Genomic DNA, 21111 nt, shown 5'->3' on the forward strand with positions numbered 1-21111 from the left:
CCCCAACCTCCCCCTAAAAACAAAACAAAACAACCTCCAGGCAGGGGCTTTTTGAAAGCTAATTTTGGAGTTTCTGAAGGACAGAGCATCAACATTGTACCCTCTCTGAACCTGGGGCTCTTTTTGAGATCTTCAATCTCCTGTTTCATGGCCATTGCATTTCCCTGGCTCTGTCTGCTTCCTTATCCGGGTTTATTCAACTGTGTCCAAAGATAAACCATAAAGGATACCTCAGTAGCCAAAAGTCTGGATGGTCTGGTGTGAACATGAACACTGCAATGCGAAATCTCCCTTCGCTTTAGCTGACAGATGGTACGATGAGGAGGGAATGCCTGCCTATAATCCTAGGCCCCAAGAGGCTGAGGCAGGAGGATGGAGGGCTTGAAGCTACAGAGCAAGGTCCTTTTTCAAAGGCAAACAATTATGGACAAGAGGAGCAACAATGGCTTCTGTTCATGAAACACTAACAGAGGCACCGGGCTGGCAGCTTCTCCTGAACTTTCAGCAAATCATCACCACTTACAGGAAGATGCTGCCTACATCCTTGCTTTAGAGCCAGCACCTTCAGAGGTTCAACAACTTGGACCACAGAGCAGAGGCCTATTGAGATATTTGTACACTGAATGAAAATGTATTGCTGTGACTGGTTTAATAAAAAGCTAAATGGCCAATAGCTAGGCAGGAAAGAATAGACAGGACTTCCAGGAAGAGAGAGGAGCTGGAAATGAATCTAGGCATGTGGGAGATGCCAGCAAGATGCAGATCCACTTGGATGTACAGAATGGAAGAGAGGGGTTTGGGGATTTAGCTCGGTGGTAGAGCGCTTGCCTAGCAAGCACAAGGCCCTGGGTTCAGTCCTCAGCTCTGAAAAAACAAACAAACAAACAAACAAACCAGAATGGAAGAGAGGCAAAAAGCCATGTGGCAGCCAGGCAGTGCTGGTGCACACCTTTAATCCCAGCACTTGGGAGGCAGAGCCAGGCAGATCTCCTGTGAGTTCGAGGCCAGCCTGGTCTACAGAGCAAGATCTAGGACAGGCACTAAAAACTACACAGAGAAACCCTGTCTCAAAAAACAAAAAACAAAACAACAACAACAACAAAAAAAGAGCCATGTGGCAGAACATAGATTAATAGAAACAGGTTAATTTAAATTATAAGAACTAGTGGGATAAGCCTAAACGAAAGGCAAAGCTTTCATAATTAATAATGATTTTCCCTGTCGTTATTGGGGAGCCAGCGTTCCCAAAGAAAGTCCGACTACAGAGTTCCAAGCAGACCTGCTTCTCTCTGATCCCAGAGCTGGGACAGGATATTTCTTTTCTTGGCCACCTCAACAAAGAAGTGAAGGAGGAGGCAGAGAAAGGTACAACCTGTTCCCCACCTTGGGGGAGGTCACTGCTGTAGTGCTGGGACTTAACGGGGTTCCCTACCCTGCCTGCAGGACTCAGCCTCCCAGGTGAACATCCAGGGAGCACCCATCCCTAGGACAGTAGCAAGATAGTGCACCCTTGGATCCCTTGAGTTTCAAACTCTACACTCTTCAGAGGAAGGCTCCTCATCCATTCGGTATCTCTACCTTGAGCGGTTTTCTATGATAACTCAAGAACCACAGTTCAAAAGGACTGACATTTCTGTATCAGGGTCTTGGATATTTCAAGATATATTTTTATTTTAACACTCTCTCTCTCTCTCTCTCTCTCTCTCTCTCTCTCTCTCTCTCTCTCTCTGTGTGTGTGTGTGTGTGTGTGTGTGTGTGTGTGGTGGGTCTGTATGTGTCTATGTGTGTCTGTGTGCATGTGTATATTGATGCCCATGGAGGTATCTGATTCCCCTGGAGTTGGAGTTACAGGCAGCTGTGGGCCACCCAATGTGGTTGCTGGGGACTAAACTCAGGCCCTCTGGAAAAAGCACTCTTAACTGCTGAACCATCTGTCCAGCCCCAGGGTCTTGAACTTTTTAAAATCACTACCTAACTCTTGCTTGTCTGTTGCGCAAGTGCCAACCTTTAACGCCCGCAGCCAGCTCCCTTCTCATTATTACAGTATCAGTGCTGAATACGCCACAAATAATTGGCAAATAAATCCCCTACCCCATGTCCCTTGATCAAGGTTTCTTTCCAGTGACTCTGGAAATACATCAATGCATCTAGCAGCTCAGGCAGATACAACCAACAGAAGGGAAAGGAGGTTGATCTCAGGTCTCTGTTCGAGCTAAAGGCCGTGCGGATGGAACAAGGGCTCAGTCGTCTCTGGAGGAATCAAAGGGTCAGGCCTTTCCTCTTTCATCAGCCCAGCTCTTTGATGCCACAGCATTGTTCTCATAGCAGAAACCGGTCCGGTCAGGATTCAGAGAAAAGAGGCAGGGCAGGGGTAGAGCTCAGTGATGGCGCACAGGCTGGGATTAACCCTCCCCTCTATCAATAACAGTAACTGTTGTTATTGTCCTCGTTGTTGTCGTCATCATAAAATAAAAGCAACAGAGCAATCCACATAAATGGCACACACACTTTTCAAAGACACCCCTGGGACTCTTGCAGAATCCCTATTTACTAAACAGACAGTAAAGAAATGTTTTCTGTTTTCTAGGTAGTAATGGGGAATTGAGGGTCTTGTCCAGTCTTCTGATTGGAAGTCTGCTCTTTCCACAATAGTAATAACAATTGCCACTTAGAGAACATCCTGCTATGATGGAAAACAGCAGACGCATTATTAGATATGTGCTCTTAACTGTTCTACACATTTAAACCCATTTAATACTGCCAAATAAACACACAGATAAACAGAGAGGTTAAGCCACTTGCCAAAAGTCGCAAAGATCACCATGGAAGTGGTGAATTTGAACCTGGATGGTCTGTGCTCTTTTTTTTTTTTTTTTTTTTTTTTAAGATTTATTCATTTATTATGTATACAGTGTTCTGTCTGCATGTGTCCTTGCAGGCCAGAAGAGGACACCGGATCTTATTACAGATGGTTGTGAGCCACTGTGTGGTTGCTGGGACTTGAACTCAGGACCTCTGGAAGAGCAGTCAGTGCTCTTAACCTCTGAGCCATCTCTCCAGCCCTGTTCTGTGCTCTTTTTTATTTTAGAGACAGGGTCTCTCTATATAGCCCTGATTGGCCTGGAACTCACAGAGATCCGTCTGCCTCTGCCCCGAGTGCTGGAATTAAAAGCATGCGCCACCATGTTCAACTCAGTTTTACCACACAGTGGGAACAGTTAGTTGCTTTATGATCTCTGCCATGTTGCCATGCTCCATCACGCTCCAGAACAACTGGGCATTCGTGGCTGATGCTGCCCAAGAGCCTGGGTCAGATGCCTAGACTCACACCTGGCATGGAGGAGGCAGTCTAGACTGTTGGCTAAGTTTGTGAATCACAGCTTCTATCTGTTCAGTCCAGCAGCTACTTCCACAACAGCTCTTGCCTTTGTTGCATTTCCTACAGTGCCTTTGAATCCCCCTTTCCAGTTTCCCCTTCTTAGCCATGGTCCTAAGACCTACTGTGTGCGGGATTCCTGCTGTGTCAGCAGACATCACTATGAAACCTCATGTGCTTCCAACATTACCCTCCCTCCAGTTTCAAACAGCAAGCTGGAAAGATTGGAAGCAGGAAGCAACACTCAAGTGGCAACCCAGCTGCCCAGTTGCTTCACATCGCCTCTGAACTGTCATTGCTTGAGTAAACAAATGCCTTCCTTGGCCCAGAAACACTCCAGAGCTCTCAGTAGTCTTAAAGCAATCTTTAGACAGTGATAGCAATCGTCCAGTCCTAAAAGCATCTTCTGTCAAGAGTAAAGCATTTACCATTTAAAAAAATGTTTTTCACGGTTCTTACCTTTTAAATGTGTTCCATCTCTCTAGACCATGACAATAAAATTAAAGCATGCTTACTCAGCATGGCTAGAACATGCCCAGAGTGCCTACTGACGCCATCCGTCCACTCCTTGAATGAGCTTCTGGGGAGCAGAGTAAGTGCAGGTGAGGGCCGGGAAGTAGATCAAAGGTCATCCCCATGGTACTAAGAGTCAGATTTCAGAAATAACTGCCAGGCTGGCCAAATACCAAAGAGGAGCACAGGTCCATGCTCCAGCCCGGAGGCAGCCCATCTGCCTGTCAAGCAAAGGCCGCTGCTCAAACCAGTTCTAATCACCCCAAGTCTTTCACCACTAGGCAGTGGTACCAGGTCCTGGGCTCGTTGTATGAGTTAGCTGTTTGAAACCTGGGACTTATGCAGGGACGCTTGGCTCAATCTGGGAGGAGGGAACTGGACCTGCCTGGACTGAGTCTATCAGGTCGATCCCAGTCTCGGGGGAGACCTTGATCTGGAGGAGGTGGGAATGGGGGTGGGCTGGGGGAAGGGGAGGGGGCAGGAAGAGAGAGAACAAGGGAATCTGTGGCTATTATGTAGAACTGAATAGTATTGTAAAATAAAATATTAAAAAAAAAAGGGGGAGCACAGGAAAGAAGACTCCCCAACACAGGCTGGGAGAACACCCCAGAATCAGGCAGGGGACACTAGGTCGACTAGGGAGAAACCCTGGGGGGGGGGTCTCAATTCATCAGACCTGAGTGTTTTCTAGTGTGGATTAGCATGATGTCTCAGGAGGGATTAACAAGCTCTGGGGATAGCAAACAGGTCTGAGTTTGTGTGTGTGTGTGTGTGTGTGTGTGTGTGTGTGTGTGTGTTTGGGTGCCACTGCTGGGCAGCAAGAGCCCCAATTCTCAGCGGACACAGATGAAAGGTATCAGGTAAGGTGGCAGCTGTCCACATGAGAGAGTGCTATCTGCATTATCTGAAACGTTTCAGTAAGTCTGAAATACTCCAAAAGTTTAATTTAAAGAAGACACAATGCTGGCTGTGGTGGTATACACCTTTAATCTCAGGACTTAGAAGGCAGAGGCAAACATCTCTGTGAGTTCAAAGACAGCTTGGTGAGTTCCATGCCAGTCAAGGCTATTTAGTGAGACCCTATCTCAAGATAGATAGATAAATAAATAGACACAAGCTTTGGCCTAAGAACATTCCACTACAGAGCAGGAGAGGGGCTCCTGAAGACTCTCTGGGCAGCTAATGGTTGAGGAGGAAGGGAGAGACATTTTCCTCAGTGCTGTGGGGCAGAAGGTGAGAGGGTAATGTGCTGGAGCGCCTGTAAACTATACCTCATCTATGTTCCTGTGAGTAGCTCTGAACAAACTCAGAGGCTCAGGGAAAGAAAAAAGACATGGGGACAGAAGGGGACTAGTTGGGGGAGAGAAAGGGAATCGGCAGAAGTAGGAGGGAGATAACAGAGGGGAATGAAGGGTAAATGTAAAATTATTATATATACATTAAAATATAATCAAAGCCATCATTATATGTAATTAATATATATCAGCAAAAATTTTAAAGATATATTTCTTTTTTAAAAAAGGATTTATTTTTTGTGGGCGCCATGGGCCCTGGCCCCCGACTGTGAGTGGCTGCGGCCTTGCTTACTGACCTTGACCAGATGTCCTCCCTATTCAGATTCCCTGCCAGTATCCACCCTTCTGAATGCTTAAGGGAAGTTCCTTGTTTGTGTATCCTGCATATTGGGCGTTAACAACTTAGATGCAAGAATGTAAAACATTGGGTCTGGAATGTAGACCATTGGTAGCAAACTTCTGCCCTCCGGGGGTTCCTCCATTTGTGTTGTAAGCCTGTATTTAAGGTTTCTTCCCTCTTTCAATAAACGGCATTCGACATCCAATCATGACGAATAACTCGCTGTCTCTTGTCTCTATTTTTAATCCGCAGCCCTTCGCTTGGACATGGTGAACGGGTATCGGTAATGCGGGCGTTACCACTACAATTTTTAACTTTTATTAATGTGTACGTGTGTCTGTCTGTGCATATGTCACATACACGTGGGTGCATGAGGAGTCCGGAAGAGGGTGCTGGGTCCCCTGAAGCTGCCTGATGTAGGTGCTGGCCACTGAACTCCAATCTTCTGCCAGAGCCGTATGTGATCCTGACCACTGAGCCACCTCTCCAATCCCAGTGAAAACCTTCCAGAGTCCCACCTTCTGGCTTTTCAACAAATACTGTACATAAATGGTGCCTACAGTCACAGAGCTTCTCACTCGGGCTCCCTGGAACCTAGTATTCACAGACCACCCTAGTCCCTCTCTCCCTAGCCTCCTCAGTCTCTGGTAGCCCCCGGCCGACTCTTGATTTCTGTGATATCAACTTTGTTGAGCCCACGTGAGTAAGACCACCTGGCATTGTCTTTGTGTGCCTGGCTCACGTCCATGATAAAGCTGTCCAGTTGTAAGCATCCATTTACCTTCTGAATTATTTGTTTATTCACTTGTCTGGTTTGCATGTAAGTTCCATGAGGCAGGAGTTCACCTGCCTCTCCTTTGGACCAGGTGGTGTGGGAGTGGGCTCCACAAATGGCCATTGAATAGGAATCTCTGCCTAAGTCTTAGGCTCTGCTGTGGTTCCTTGTGAAGTGTCCTAAGCCAGAAGACCATACTATGGTGATATTTTATTTGTGCTGAAATGTGATTTTATTTGTATTTTAATAAAGTTTCCTGAGGGTCAGAGCTAATAGCAAGCCATAGCAGAAGTCTGGCAGTGGTAGCACACGCCCTTAATCCTGATCACATGGCAGGCAAAGTCTCTGTGTGTTCAAGGACACAGCCAGCATGGTGACACACACCTTTAATCCAAGTACCAACCGTAGAGACCTGAAGGTCTGTATAGATAGGCAGTGACGAAGAAGTCATGTGGTTGGGTTTACAACCAATGAGAAGGCAGAACAGAAAGTCAATAAAAATACACACAGGAAGTAGGTCTCTTTCGGAGGGGAAGGATGACAGCGACAGCAAGGGGTAAGAAGATGGTCTTGGTCTTAGCTCTTGGCTGCTGCTCTGACCTCTTGGGCTTTTAACTCTGCATTTGGCTCTGTGTTTCTTATTTAATAAAACCGTTCAGAATTACATCTGCACCATACTGCTCCTAGCCTGGCAGAGGTCCCCTTAGGAGCCTAGACCTGGGGGCCCCAGGACAGCCTGTCATCCTGAATCCGTCACAGATTTATGGAGGTGGGCAAATGCCTTGATCTTCTGATCAAACACAGAAAATTGAAAAACAATTGAAATGAAAATGTGGTGGCTTTCTTCCAACTTTGACTCCGAGCCTTACTTATGTGCCATATTAGGCAAGCTGTGCTGGTTGGTGGCCTGGATTCTCCTAGCAAACTTCCTCTTTGACCTTGGGCCAGTCCTTAAGGCTAGAAGAACTCAGCTTGGAAACCACTGGCCCTGGCATTTTTATTTTTATTTATTTATTTATTCATTTATTTATTTTTTGCAACTTGCTGGAGGCCAGGGTTTTAATTCTCACTCATTGCTCATTCATTTTTGTTTTTATTTTTATTTTATTTTATTTTCAGAGCTGAGGACCGAAACCCAAGGCCTTGCGCTTGCTAGGCAAGCGCTCTACCACTGAGCTAAATCCCCAACCCCACTCATTGCTCATTCAAATGGCCAAGCTGATGAACAGCCAAGCCCCTTTTTCTGTAAAATGTGAGTGATCCACCAAGGCTGCTCACTCATGGGACTGTGAGGAAACCAGAGGATAGTGCACGTGCAAACAGCCTTCGCCATGTACGCGCAGCCGTAATACCACACAACTTCGGAACTGCCAGGTTAGGGGAGACAAACGCCTTGAGCACACCCACCTGGCAGCCACCTTCAGGGTGGAGTGGCTTTTTAAAGCAGATCACACCACCACCTGATGACAGACACACCTGCACAGGCAGGATCAGGAGTGTAGCCTCCCCTGGCCACACCCAGAGGCGCTCACCCCCACAACCTTTCCAGAAAGCTCCCCTTTTTTCAACTGCAAACACCTCCAGCTACCCTGCCACTATGAGCTCAGCTAGCAATGACACCCACAGCTGACTCTGAATCGTTCTAATGACAAATCATTTCGCCCACTGGCATGGAAGGTAGGGCCGCCACACCATTTCCCAGCCTCCCTTTAGGACAAAAGACATCAAAGTCAAAGCCTGTGGGAGGATTAGTGCTGGCTCCCAGCATCTGCATTCTCTTCTGTTGACAACACAAACCTTATTCAGCATCTCACAGCCCATCCAGCAAGCCAGTTCGCAGAGAGCCACATTCAACAGTTATTTCTAAAATTCTAAACCCGTGTTGGTTTCCAACTTAATAGGGAGAGATAGGAATAGGCATTGTGGGGGGCGGGGCGGGGGGGGGGGACACACACTAAATATCCTGTGCCCATGCTCTGCCCACTCTCAGTAGCACCTAGACGTTAGACAGCTGAGAGGCCAGCCATGCAAAGTACACACATCTGTACCTGTGGAGAGCCAGGGTTTGGAGGCCACAGGATGGGGTTGTGTGAGCCAGTGTCCTCCTGTTGAAGGCAAAGGGTCCTCCTGTTAGGACACGGAGTGAGGAAGAAGCATCTTCCAGAACCTTTAGTTTCAACACCTGCCCAGCTTGTGACTACTGCCTCTGTTAAGGTCATTGTTACCATGACAAAACATTGACCAAAAGGAACGTGGGGAGGAAAGGGTTTATTTCATCTTATAGCTTGTAGTCTATCATCTAGAGAAATCAGGACAGAAACTCAAGACAGGGACTGATGTAGAGGCCATGAAGAAGTATTGACTACTGGTTTGCTCCTCGGGGCTTTTCCAGCCTGCTTTCTTATAGTACCCAGGACCACCAGCCCAGGGTGGTACTACCTACTGTGGCCTGGGCCCTCCTTCATCAATAAAAAAAAATGCCCCACAGGCTTGCTCATGGGCCAGTTGGGGTGGGGCATCTTCTCAATTGAGGTTCTCTCTTTCAAAATGACTCTAGCTTGTCTCAAATAGACATTAAACTACCAAGAACAGGTACCCAAGGGAAATTAGACACCAGAGGGAGAGGACTCTAGAGCATGAAGATGTGTGAAGCAAACAGGTCCAGGGCTCAGCGGACTTCCCTCCTCCTTTGCCCTGGTGACAAAGCTGATCCTTAATCTAGGGACAGGAGGCTCACCAAAGCTCACATCTTCTCTCCTAAGCAGAATATAGAGGAACCCTCTGCCGAGTGTTTCTTCATAAATGAAGAAGCTTAAGAAATGGAAACCTGGGCAGGACAGGAGAGTGTGGGAGGCATAGAAACCAGTTAGAACTGTTACCAGTACTGCAGGTGTGAAATAAAAGGGTCATGGAAAGTCAAAGGGGAAAGTGGTTGGACCAGAGGACAGGATGAATCTATCTCCCTTTGTCCTCTAAGAATTTGCTCCAAGCAATGCTGACAGGCTGTCATTGTGCCCTACAGGGTGGATATGAGACTTGGGCTGGACTATTTTGCATGCAGACACAGTATCTGCCCCCACAGTGGGAATATGGCACATTTAGAATGGGTCTATGTGGAATATTCCTTTACACTGTGTGACTATATGTCGCTATGATTGGTTTAATAAACAAGCTGATTGGCCAATAGCTGAACAGAATAAGGTTAGGTGGGAGAGCCAAACTGAGAATGCTGGGAGGAAGAAGGGCAGAGTAAGATGTCGCCAGCAGATGCAGAGAGAAGCAAGATGGGCATGCTGTACTGAGAAAAGGTACCAAGCCACATGGCAAAACATAGATAAGAAATATAGGTTGATGTAAATGTAAGAGTTAGCTAGTAACAAGCCCGAGCTATTGGCTGAGCATTTGTAATTAGCTTCAATATGTTTATTTGGGAGCTGCTGGCAGGACAGGAAAACTCCACCGACAGGTCTGATTCTTTACAGAGGGCAGGCAGGGCAGGCTGGACCACTAGCTGGGAAAAGCACGGACACTTATCTGCTGTCAGCACCTCTGTTTTCCCCCTCACTAGACTGAAGGCACCTCCTGAACACTTAGAACTGAGGGAAATAGAGCAAGTCCGAAGGGGAGAGCTCCTACATTATCTACTGGAGCCTTGGACTCAGCCAATACTGCAACTAGAGCCGTGGGCATCTCAGTTCTGTAAGCCAACACCCCTTCTCTGATTGTGGTCATTAGTAGAAATGGGGTACCTGTCTCTTAGAATCCTCTAAAGGCCTAAACAGAAATTCACAAGGCTAAATTGCCAGCCCACCAATTAACTAACTAACTAATCATAGGATGATGTATTAGGTGTGTAAGGAGACAGTGGGTAGAGTCAGGGTGACCTTCAGATTTTGGTTTTTGGATAATAGGAGAGTTCATGCTGCCCAGGAAGAGAAATGTAGCGTGAGAAGCAGAATGATGAAAGATGTTGATTTGGGTTTGAGGAACTCAGGAGGCTGTGGTGGTACCAGTAGAGGTGGTACCAGTAGAGGTGGTACCAGTAGAGGTGGTACCAGTAGAGGTGGTACCAGTAGAGGTGGTACCAGTAGAGGTATCTGGACGATGCAGAAAATGCAGAAAGATGAGCCCACGGCCCCCTCTCCAAACTACAGACAAACATTCCCACATGTATCCCTCTGCTTCTCTGTGGAAGGCAAACCTCATTCTGTTCCGGAGCCCTAAGACAACCCCAGAGTCAGGGAAGCATCCCCTATCTACTCTAGGAAGGCAGAGCTAGAGAATAGAGGATGGTAGGAGGTGGGAACTGAGGGAATGATCAGGAATAAGTTATTTCATTCACCTGTAGAGCATCTTTACTTTTAAGTAGCAAAGCCTTGAAGCATTAAAATAGACATTGCAATGAATAAAAAAATTTTTTAAAATGATAAAAAAATAAAAACAGGCATTGCTGGTAAGAGTACAGTGAGATGGTTAAAGAGCAAGGTAGCATCACTTTTTTAAAAAAGACTTCTGCAATATATATAGCAAGAGCCTTGCAAAAGTCCTTGCCCTATGACCCAGAAGTTCCCTCTCTATGGAATCCATGCTTGGTAAATAATAAGTATCTCATTCTGGACAGCATAGTTTGTGAGAATAATGGGGAGAAATTGTAAGCCATCTTAAACTGCCAATATTCAGGTTGAAGTTCATCTTTTTTAAAATAACTTATTTATTCTTATTTTATGTACATTGGTATTTTGCCCGTGTGAGGGTGTCAGATCTTGGAGTTACAAACAGTTGTGAGCTGCCATGTGGGTGCTGGGGATTGAACCTGGGTCCTCTGGAAGAACAATCAGTGCTCTTAACCACTGAGCCATCTCTCCAGTCCCCTGAAGTTCATCTTGAGTAAGGCAGGCAGGGTAATTTGAATGAGAAAGGCCTCCATAGGTGCATGTTTGAACATGTGGTCTGTGGTTTGTGGAACTCTTTGGGAAGGGTTAGGAGGTGTTACTTGTTGGAGGAGGTATGTCATTGGGGGTGGGCTTTTAAGGTTTCAAATATATCATTCTCTCTCTCTCTCTCTCTCTCTCTGTGTGTGTGTGTGTGTGTATGTGTGTGTGTGCGTGCGTGCGTGCGTGTGTGTGTGTGTGTGTGTGTGTGCGTGCGTGTGCGTGTGTGTGTGTGTGAGCTCTCAGCTACTGCTCCAGTGCTTGCCTGCCTACCTAATGCCATGATCTTCATCATTATGGTGATAGACTAACTGAAACCGTAAGTCTCAAATAAACCCTTTCTTCTATAAGTTGCCTTGGCCGAGGTGATTTGTCCCAGCAGGTTTGCTCATCATCCCTAGGGGTGTGTTAAAGTAGTCAAAGCAAGTGTTCCTCCAGTCTAGGGACATTGCTCATGGTTGGTGACATGTTAGATTATTGTTTTGAAGACTGTAGAATATTTGGCAGAATTCTGACTTCTCCCAACTACAGGCTGATAGCACCTTTTATCACTGTGGTGACAACCAAAACTATTGCTAGATATTGCCACATGACTCTTTCCAGCGAAGACAATATGACCCCTGGGTAAAAACTACTACTGCTCCATCCTGTTTGTACCTAGCAGCAGGGCCTATGGGGAGCTTGGAGTTTATACAGATCTGTAAAACCTCAGAGAAGGGAAGCTAGCCGGTATATGAGGAGGAATAAGGGTCAAAGTATGTCTAGTGCCCCTCAAGGGCTCTCAATTGATGGCCATGCCCTCCTCCACTCAAGCTCATGATAGAATGTTCCTGTAAGGGGCAAGTTCAAGGAGGCTGACCTGAGCTAAGCCCAGCCAGCAGGCACCTTTATTGACTCACAGAACATTTAAAGATAATTGGAATTAGCTGTTAACATGATTTTTATTGTTTTGAGGGTGGGTTTTTTGTTTGCTTGTTTTGTTTTTGAGACCAAGTCTTCTGCTTCATAGGTTGCTGAACTTGAACTCTGAGAAGATTCACTTGCCTCTGCTTCCAATTAAAGTTGTGTACCATCATTCCCAGCTGTGAACATGTTTTTAACGAAAGTACAGTCTTGTGAACATGTTTTTAAATGTAAGACTTCTTTCTACAATCTTCGAGAAACACAGGAGCAACCATTTCCATGCATTTTGTGAGGTTAATAATACTCAGATACAAAAACCAGACCTCCAAAATTCTTTCTTATAAACTTGGACAGAAAAGTCCAAATAATATATTAACAAATAAAACAAAAACAAAAACATTATAACATGGTATCAAAATATTTATACACCATGGCCACATGACATTTATTCCAGGTAGGAAGGAAGGAAATACTGTGATTATGTCAACTGATGCAGAGAAATCACTAGCATTATCCAATTGAATGACTTCAAAACATCGTAAGTAAACTAGATGTCTCAATTCGATAAACCATGTTTGTTTAAAAAAAACAAAACTAGCCAGGAGGTGGTAGCGCATGTCTTTAATCCCAGCATTTGGGAGGCAGAGGCAGGAGGATCTCTATGAATTTGAGTCCAGCCTGTTCTACAAAGCAAGTTCCAGGACAGCCAAGGCTACACAGAGAAACCCTGTCTTAAAAGACCAACAAACAAACAAACAAAACAAAACAAACCCTATATCTAATAGCTTCCATAACACTAGAAAACTTAATGATCGCCCCTTGAGATTAGGAATGAGGGTAAAATATTCATTCCTTCTACCCTTAGTTAACAAAGCAATGGGTGTCCTTGTCACTATTAAAAAGAAAAAGAAGAGAAAGGATTTTTAAAAAAGAAAAAGTCTCTTCAACAACAACAAAAAATGTTCAGAAGGGTGTGGGGGAAGTAAAATTGTCTCTATTTACAAATTAAATGATTTCACAGGAAATCTCAGAAACAATGAAAACAGCAACAACAAAAAAATCATTTGAACTAATAACTGAGTTAATCACAGAATACAACAGCACACAAAAACCAACTCCCTAAATATAAATATGTGGACACTGAAGCGATTCTCTACTATTTATAGTTACTCTAAAGAAAAAAATGTAGTACTTAGGTAAAAACTCAATAGCACATAGGCAGGATTGATTTGTTTGCTAAGGAATATCGAATGATTAAAAAAGAAATAAAGAAAAGGCTGAATAAATGGAAATACCATGGTTCATGAGCTAGAAAACTCAACACAGCAAGGAAGTCAATTCTTCTTACTTGATCTACTCTTTAATGTAATTTTTATCAAGATCTCAGCAACTCTTTTATAGATATAGGTTTATTCTAGCATTTAGATGGAAAAACCATAGGTCACAGGACACCTAAGACAACATTCTGTGAAAAGAATGAAGTGTGAAGACTCTCTATTTGACCTCAGGAATTAACACATAACTACCATAATCAAGAGAGCAATCACAGCTTCTGTTCTGAATGCCTGTTCTAACTGTATAGAAGTTCACTGAGGTGTCTAGACTTTCGATCTGGTTAATCTTGGTGTGATATTTTTATTTGCAAGTTTTTAAAAAATAAAGTTTATAAAAGTTTTGTTTAAAAATCTAATTAAAAAGAGAGTCAATGTTGTAGAACAGAGGACCCAGGCTAAACCTACACAAATATACCTACAATTTATGAAAAAGAAGCAAAATCCATTCAGTGGAATAAAAACAGTCTCTTTTCAACAAATAGAACTGGGATATGGACATTCATGACCAAAAAAAATAAACATCAAAATAACAAACAAATTGTTATCTTCAAGAGAATGAGAACATAAACCAGAAATTGGGAGGAAAGTATTTGGAAAAAAAAAAAAAAAAAAACCACATCTAAAAGAGGACGGGGGGGGGGGGGGGACCAACAAGAATTTTAGATAGATTTTGTTAAGTCAAAGAAGTTAATCAGAAAAGACTGCACACTATATAATTATATGACATTATGGGAAAAGACACCCCTGTTGAGACAATACAAAGATGTGTGGTTACACCAGCAAGATGGCTCCTGGGATAAAGACATCTGTCATGCACATGCCTGATAACCTGGATTCCATCCCCAGAATTCATATAATGGTAGAAGGTGTGAACTGATCCTTAAAGATGTCCTGTGGCATGTGTACCCAAAAATACACATGCTGATGATGATAAAATATGAAAATAAGTCATTTTTGAAGATCTGTCTGTGGTTGCCAGGGCCTGAAGGATGGAGAAAGGTCAAGCATAGAGGATTTTAGGAATATAATACTATTATGCAAACTGCACATTGTTATATATGTCAAAGTCCATAGAATGGATACCATCAAGAATGAATCTTCACATAATGCATGGACAGTGAGTGGTAAAATGTGTCAATATGGCCACGTGGTGGTGGCGCATGACTTTAATCTCAGCACTCGGGAGGCAGAGCCAGGTGGATCTCTGTGAGTTTGAGGCCAGCCTGTTCTACAGAGCAAGATCCAGGACAGGCACCAAAACTACACAGAGAAACCCTGTCTCGAAAATACCCCCTCTCAAAAAAAGATGTGTCAATATGAATTTGCCAATCCTATCAAATTTATCACTCTAGTGGAGGAAGCTGGTAGTGAGGATGACTATGAAACTAAAATTAACCTAAGAAAAGAGAGCAAAAGTCAGGTAGGGTGGCACAGACCTGAAACTGTAGCACTTGGGAAGTAGAGACAGGAAGATCAAGAATGGAAGGCCATCCTCAGCAACATAGGGAGTTCGGGGCCAGCCTGGGCACATGAGTTGAATGTGTGTTTGTATGAGAAACAGAGACAGACAGGAAAAAAGGAAAAATGGATGAACCTCAAACCTAAACTTTGTACCTTATAAAAGTTAACTCATGGATCATGGACTTAAATATAAAACGTTAAACTTTAAATATTTTAAGAAAAAAGAGGGGGTTGGAGAGATGGCTCAGAGGTTAAGAGCACTGGCTGCTCTTCCAGAGGTCCTGAGTTCAATTCCCAGCAACCACATGATGGCTCACAACCATCCATAATAAGATCTGGTGCCCTCTTCTGGTGTGCAGACAGAACACTGTATATGTAATAAATAAATAAATCTTAAAAAAAAAAAAAAAAAGAAAGAAAGAAAGAAAGAAAGAAAGAAAGGAAGAAAGAAAGAAAAAGAAAAAAGAAAATCTCCAGGATGTGGAGCTAGGCAGACTTAACAATAGAACTATCCAATAAGAAAAAACGAATACACTATATCTCACTAAAATTACAATATTTTGTCTTATGCAAGACCTTATTAAGAGAATGGAATAGGAGACCATGGTAAATGAAGACCACATGAGAAAAGGAAGAAACAAAGTGCTAGAGAGGCCCACAGAAATCCACAAAGATACCCCCACAATAGACTGCTGGCAATGGTTGAGAGACAGCTGGAACTGACCTACTCTGGTGATGGGATGGCCAAACACCCTAGTAGTCGTGCTAGAAACCTCATCCAATGACTGAGGGATCTGGATGCAGAGATCCACGGCTAGGCCCCGGGTGGAGCTCCGGGAGTCTAATTAGCAAGAAAGAGGAGGGTTTATATGAGCGAGAATTGTTGAAACCAAGATTGGATAAAGCACAGGGACAAATAGCCAAACTAATGGAAACACATGAACTATGAACCAATGGCTGATGGGCCCCCAACTGGATCAGGCCCTCTGAATAGGTGAGACAGTTGATTGGCTTGATCTGTTTGGGAGGGATCCAGGCAGTGGGACTGGGTCCTGTGCTCAGTGCATGAGTTGGCTCTTTGAAACCTGGAGCTTATGCAGGGACACTTGGCTCAGGCTGGTAGGAACGGACTGGACCTGCCTGGACTGAGTCTACCAGGTTGATCTCAGTCCTTGGGGGAGGCTTTGCTCTGGAGGAGATGGGAATTGGGGTGGGCTGGGGGGAAGGGGAGGAGGGCGGGAGGGGGAAGAAAAGGGGAACCCGTGGCTGATATGTAGAACTGAATGATATTGTAAAATAAAATAAAAGGGGGAAAAAAAAGAATAGAAAGATAAGTTACAGAACACAAAGGCATCTACAAATTACAGTTTGACTTCTAGACTATGAAAAGAACTCCCAAAATCCAACACTAAAATAATAGTAACATTTATAAAATGAACAAAAGATATTTTGCCAAAGAGATTACTTGTCCCTTATCCATAGGAGATATACTCCTCGATCCTGGAGGCTGCAAGGTGGGTAGAAACAGTGGGTAGCATTGAACCTGCACTGATTCTGCTCATTGCTGTGCATACAGACCTGTGAGGAAGCTTACTTACAAAGTGGTCAACTAAGAGAATAACAATAACTAATAAAAAAATTAAGACAATATACTATAATAAACACTATAACTGGTTTCTTTTTCCTTTTTCTCCTTCAAACATCTTTTTTAAAATTTACGTGTCTGTGTCTGTGTGTGTGTGTGTCTGTCTGTCTGTGAATGTGGGTGCAGATGTCCAAAGAGGCCAGAAGAGGGCACTGGGTTACCCTGGAGATGGAATTACAAGGCGTTAGTAAGCCACCTGACACCGTTCTGGGAACTAAACCCTTGTCCTCTATAAGAGCAGCAAGCGTTCTTGGCCTCTCTCCAGGCTTCAAGCATCTTATTGTACCGTGTGTACTGCTGTGGATATCGCTCTGTATAAACAAAATGCTGACTGGCCAGTAGCCAGGCAGGAAGTACAGGCGGGACAAGCAGAGAAGAGAATTCTGGGAACAGGAAGTCTGAGTCAGGAGATGATGCCAGCCACTGCCATGAGTACCAACATGTAAGATACTGGTAAGCCATGAGTCATGTGGCAAGGTATAGATTTATAGAAATGGGTTAATTTAAGATAGAAGAACTAGATAACAAGAAGCCTGCTACGGCCATATAGTTTGTAAGCAATATAAGTCTCTGTGTGTTTACTTGGTTGGGTCTGAGCGGCTGTGGGACTGGTGGGTGACAAAGATTTTTCCTGACCATGGGCCAGGCAGGACCGGAGAAAACTCCAGCTACAGTGTACCTTCCGTATGACGGTGTAAGATGACTGAGTCTATGGGATCATTGGAGAGCGGTGCATGGTAGGCACTGTGATATAGATTTGGGCTGCTGTGAAAGGGTAGCTTGAAGACGAGCACTACAGTATGGTTGGTCTGGAACCTGAGACTGCCACTATGACTAATGGAGAGTGGCCTGTGCAGCATGCATGGCTTCTTCAGTGACTGATTCTCATCCACACAGGGCAGAGCAAAGCAGTCTAAGAGAGTTTTACTGATGTTTCTCAGATGCAGGGAAAGTGATCTTTTATAGTGTGCTGTGGGAAGGTAAGAAGGCATAGTGACTGGGAAACATGGTGATTGGGAAACATGGTGACTGGTGACCATGGTGACTGGGAAACATGGTGACTGGGAAACATGGTGACTGGTAAACATACTCACTGGGAAACATACTCACTGGTGACCATGGTCACTGGGGAACATGGTGACTGGGGAACATGGTGACTGGGGAACAGTTTGACAATGAAACTAAACATGCAATCATTATAGGAGCCAAAAATTGAACACTTGGGTGCTTATCTCAGAGAAATGAATATGAATACACATGCACATATGCACACACTCATGTGTGCCTGTACATAAATGCACGTGACAACTTCATTTGTAATAGCTAAAACTAGAAACAAAACAGATATGCTTCGATGTGGGGATAACCTGAAAACTATATTGCACCTCCACAGCATGGAATACAACTTCATAGTGACAGAGAACAGAATGATACACAACAGCTTGGGTTTATTGCAAGAGCATTCTGCCCACTGGAGGAAAAAAAAAAAAAAACAGTTCTAAAAGGTAACACGCTGTCTGACCCTGTCTTAGAAAAAGCTAGGATTTCTATTGTGAAAAGATACCATGACCTTGGCAACTCTTATAAAGGAAAACATTTCACTGAGGTGGCAGCTTACAGTTTCAGAGGTTTAGTCCATCATGGTGGGGAGCATGGCAGTGTACAGGTAGACATGGTGCTGGAGAAGGAGCTGCTACATGCTGACTTGAAGGCAACAGGAAGTGGTATCCGACACTGGGCGGCATCTTGAACATAGGAAACCTCAAAGCCCGCCCCCATAGTGACACACTTCCTCCAACAAGGCCACACCTACTCCGACCAAGCCACACCTCCTAATAGTACCATTCCCTATGAGCTTATGGAGACCAATTACACTTTCAAACTACCACAGACCCTATTTCTATAATATTCTTGAAATGCTAAAACTGTAATACTGTCAGCTGCCAGAGTTACGGGTGGTAGACAGGAGAGAAGTAGTGTGGCTATTAAGGGCAGCAAGAAGAATCTGGCCATGGAAAAGATTTGACCTTGGCTATCTCCATGTCTAGACTGTGAAACTGTAGAATAGTTTTGCAAGACGTCACCCTTGAAGCTCTCTCTTTGTATTTTTTTAAACTATACATAAATTTACCATTATCTTAAATTAAAAAGCTAAAAAGAAAGTTAAGAACAAGATGACTCAGTGAGCAAGGGTACCTGCTGATAAGTTTCATGACCTGAGTTTGGTCTCCAGGCCCCACCCGGTAGGAGAGAACTGACTCCCATAAGTTGTTATTTCTGCACATATGTTGTGGCATGTGCGTGCCTCCACACAGATACAGATACAGACACACACACTGCATACAAAAGAAACGTTAAAGACTTTGTAGAAAACTATAGGCTCCTGACTTCTTTTGAACAAATAAAATCTTGCTGTACTGGGCCCACTTCAGCCCATGACCACAATCAGCTGGAGTCGTGGCTTCCTCCCTTAGGCCAGACCTGCCTGTTCACCACAGTTCCTACCTCTCGCTACTGTCTCATCCCCACAGTGACTGCTTCTTGCCTGTCCCCTAAAATCCCTAGAGTTTGCCACAGCTTTTCTTTTCTCACTGATATTTCCCTGCCTGAGAGAAGATTATTCGGAAGAAGGAAGTGAGAACACAGTTGGCAATAGACTGCCTTGTGTTTATTTTTAAACTGTGTGTGCGTGTGCGTGTGCGTGTGCGTGTGTGTGTGTGTGTGCAGGGTGCTCCATCCTGAATGCCACTCCTCAGGCACCACCCACTTTGTTCTTTGAGACGGTCTCTCACTGAAACAGAAACTTTCCCATTCTACCAGACTGGTTGGCCATTGAGCTCCAGGGAATCCTCCTGTCTCCACCTCCCCAGTGCTGGGATTAAATGTGCAAGCCACTGAACCTGGCTTTATTTGTAGGTTCTGTAGGATTGAATTCAGGTCCACATACTTGGGTAGCACACACTTTATCAACAAAAATATTCCCCTGCCCCAGGCTGCTTTTTAAATCCAATTTCTTCAATCAAAGAGGCCCATACCATTAATCCAAAATGTTCACACTTTGTGAGTCAATGGGAAAGTATCTCTGACTTTGTTCACCGGGGCATTAAGCTAATACCCTCAAACTTAAAATGGATAATGGCAAAATTTGGATATGTATTATTATCCAAGGCTTACACAATAAAACTGTTAAAAGTCCATTCTTCAACTGTGAAAACCTTTTCTGACTCGAAAACAATTATTTGCATGAAGTCAGCTCTGCATTCATACATTTGCAAATCATTTTAATCTCTGCTGAGTCCATGGAAGTGGCTGAGTAGATACAATCTGGAGAAAATGTGCTCAGTTCTCATGACATCAATTTTAAAAGCACGGGATAAAAAGTAGTGTTCAGGACTTGTAAAATGAGACTGGCTGTAGCACTAAAGGAATTCCGAAAATGTAATGACGCAATGGCCCCACAGGTACAAATACACCACATGGATCCAGGAGGAGGCTGTGTCTGCCCTTGCCTCTGGACACAGATGTTGGGGGGGGGGCAGTGTAGTCAAGAGAGCTGTGCAGCAGGAGGCGGAGAAGCCTCCTGACCCACCTGGTGGTCCGAGGTGCTGTTCTCGTTGCCCATGGTGACTCAGGGTGCCCAGCGTCCCTCAGAATGTTGTCAGAGTGACTGGAAAAAACGAAAGGGCATAAACATCTGGAAAATGGAAGGAGAGCTGAGGTTTTTTTTCTCTTCTGCTCATCTCCCCAAACTCAGAGCCAGACGATGGTAAATGTTTATCTCTTCAGCCACATCATGGAAAATCACTTTGGGTTTTCTTTTGCAACATACCACCCAGACTTCTTTCCCAACTCGGGCTGCTGTTCTCACTCCCCCGCCCAGGGTTGGCAGCAACTTCTGAGAGGCAAGTTTGTTCCTGAGTCAGAGTTAACGCCAGGGTGCACACATATGCACATGCACAAATGAGTGACAAAAGGCTCCCCCCAATGCCAAGAAATCCGGGGAACACCGCTCCCAGGAGGATTTTCTGTTTCCAATTGTACTCAGTTTGGAAACTCAGTGCGGCTGTTCTCGAGCTGTTGGTGACTGTACAGCCTGCTGACAAACATGAGGAGGCGTGAAATCTACTTCTCTCCAACAACATGGTTTTTGTCGTTCATCCCTCTGAACTTGTCTCATCGACTCAGCTCCACTTCTGTGTGTGTTTTTATGAAAGCAGAGCAGGCTCCTTGCTGGGGAAAATAGGAATCTGGGGGGTGGGCAGGCAGGCTAGGAATAAATACTCATAAAACTGCTGAGACAAATAGAACCGTGCTGTGGGGCATTCGGTGACAGTGTTAACAATCCTCGTAACTAAAAAGTGCCCTACACAGGCATCAGAGGCCCCACTCCTTGCCTGACGTCACTCACTAGAATTCAGGAACCAAGCTGGCACCTTCATTTTTTTTTTTTTTTTTTTTTTTTTTTACTTCATGGAGAAATTAAACCACGGAAACTTTGAAGAAAAAAAAAAATCAGACACTTTTTAAAGCTGGTGCCT

General features: G+C 44.4%; 1 protein-coding gene across 13 annotated transcripts in view; it reads right to left on the reverse strand.

Moving 5' to 3' along the window:
• The window catches only part of Tacc2 (transforming acidic coiled-coil containing protein 2), a 211561-nt gene that overhangs the window by 167841 nt on the left and 22609 nt on the right, over positions 1–21111 (reverse strand). For 12 of the 13 annotated variants that reach the window (XM_037209926.1, XM_037209943.1, XM_037209932.1 and 9 more), the window contains exons 2-3: positions 20163–20240; positions 8348–8404 (exon numbers count right to left, since the gene is read on the reverse strand). In XM_037209926.1, coding sequence (XP_037065821.1) covers positions 8348–8404; positions 20163–20195 — 90 coding nt within the window. In that variant the 5' untranslated portion in view covers positions 20196–20240. The remainder of the gene's footprint in view (positions 1–8347; positions 8405–20162; positions 20241–21111) is intronic. The other variant, XM_037209913.1, reaches the window with a different exon arrangement.

The sequence above is a fragment of the Peromyscus leucopus genome, chromosome 1, assembly GCF_004664715.2.
Source record: "Peromyscus leucopus breed LL Stock chromosome 1, UCI_PerLeu_2.1, whole genome shotgun sequence".
Classification (NCBI taxonomy): Eukaryota; Metazoa; Chordata; class Mammalia; order Rodentia; family Cricetidae; genus Peromyscus; species Peromyscus leucopus.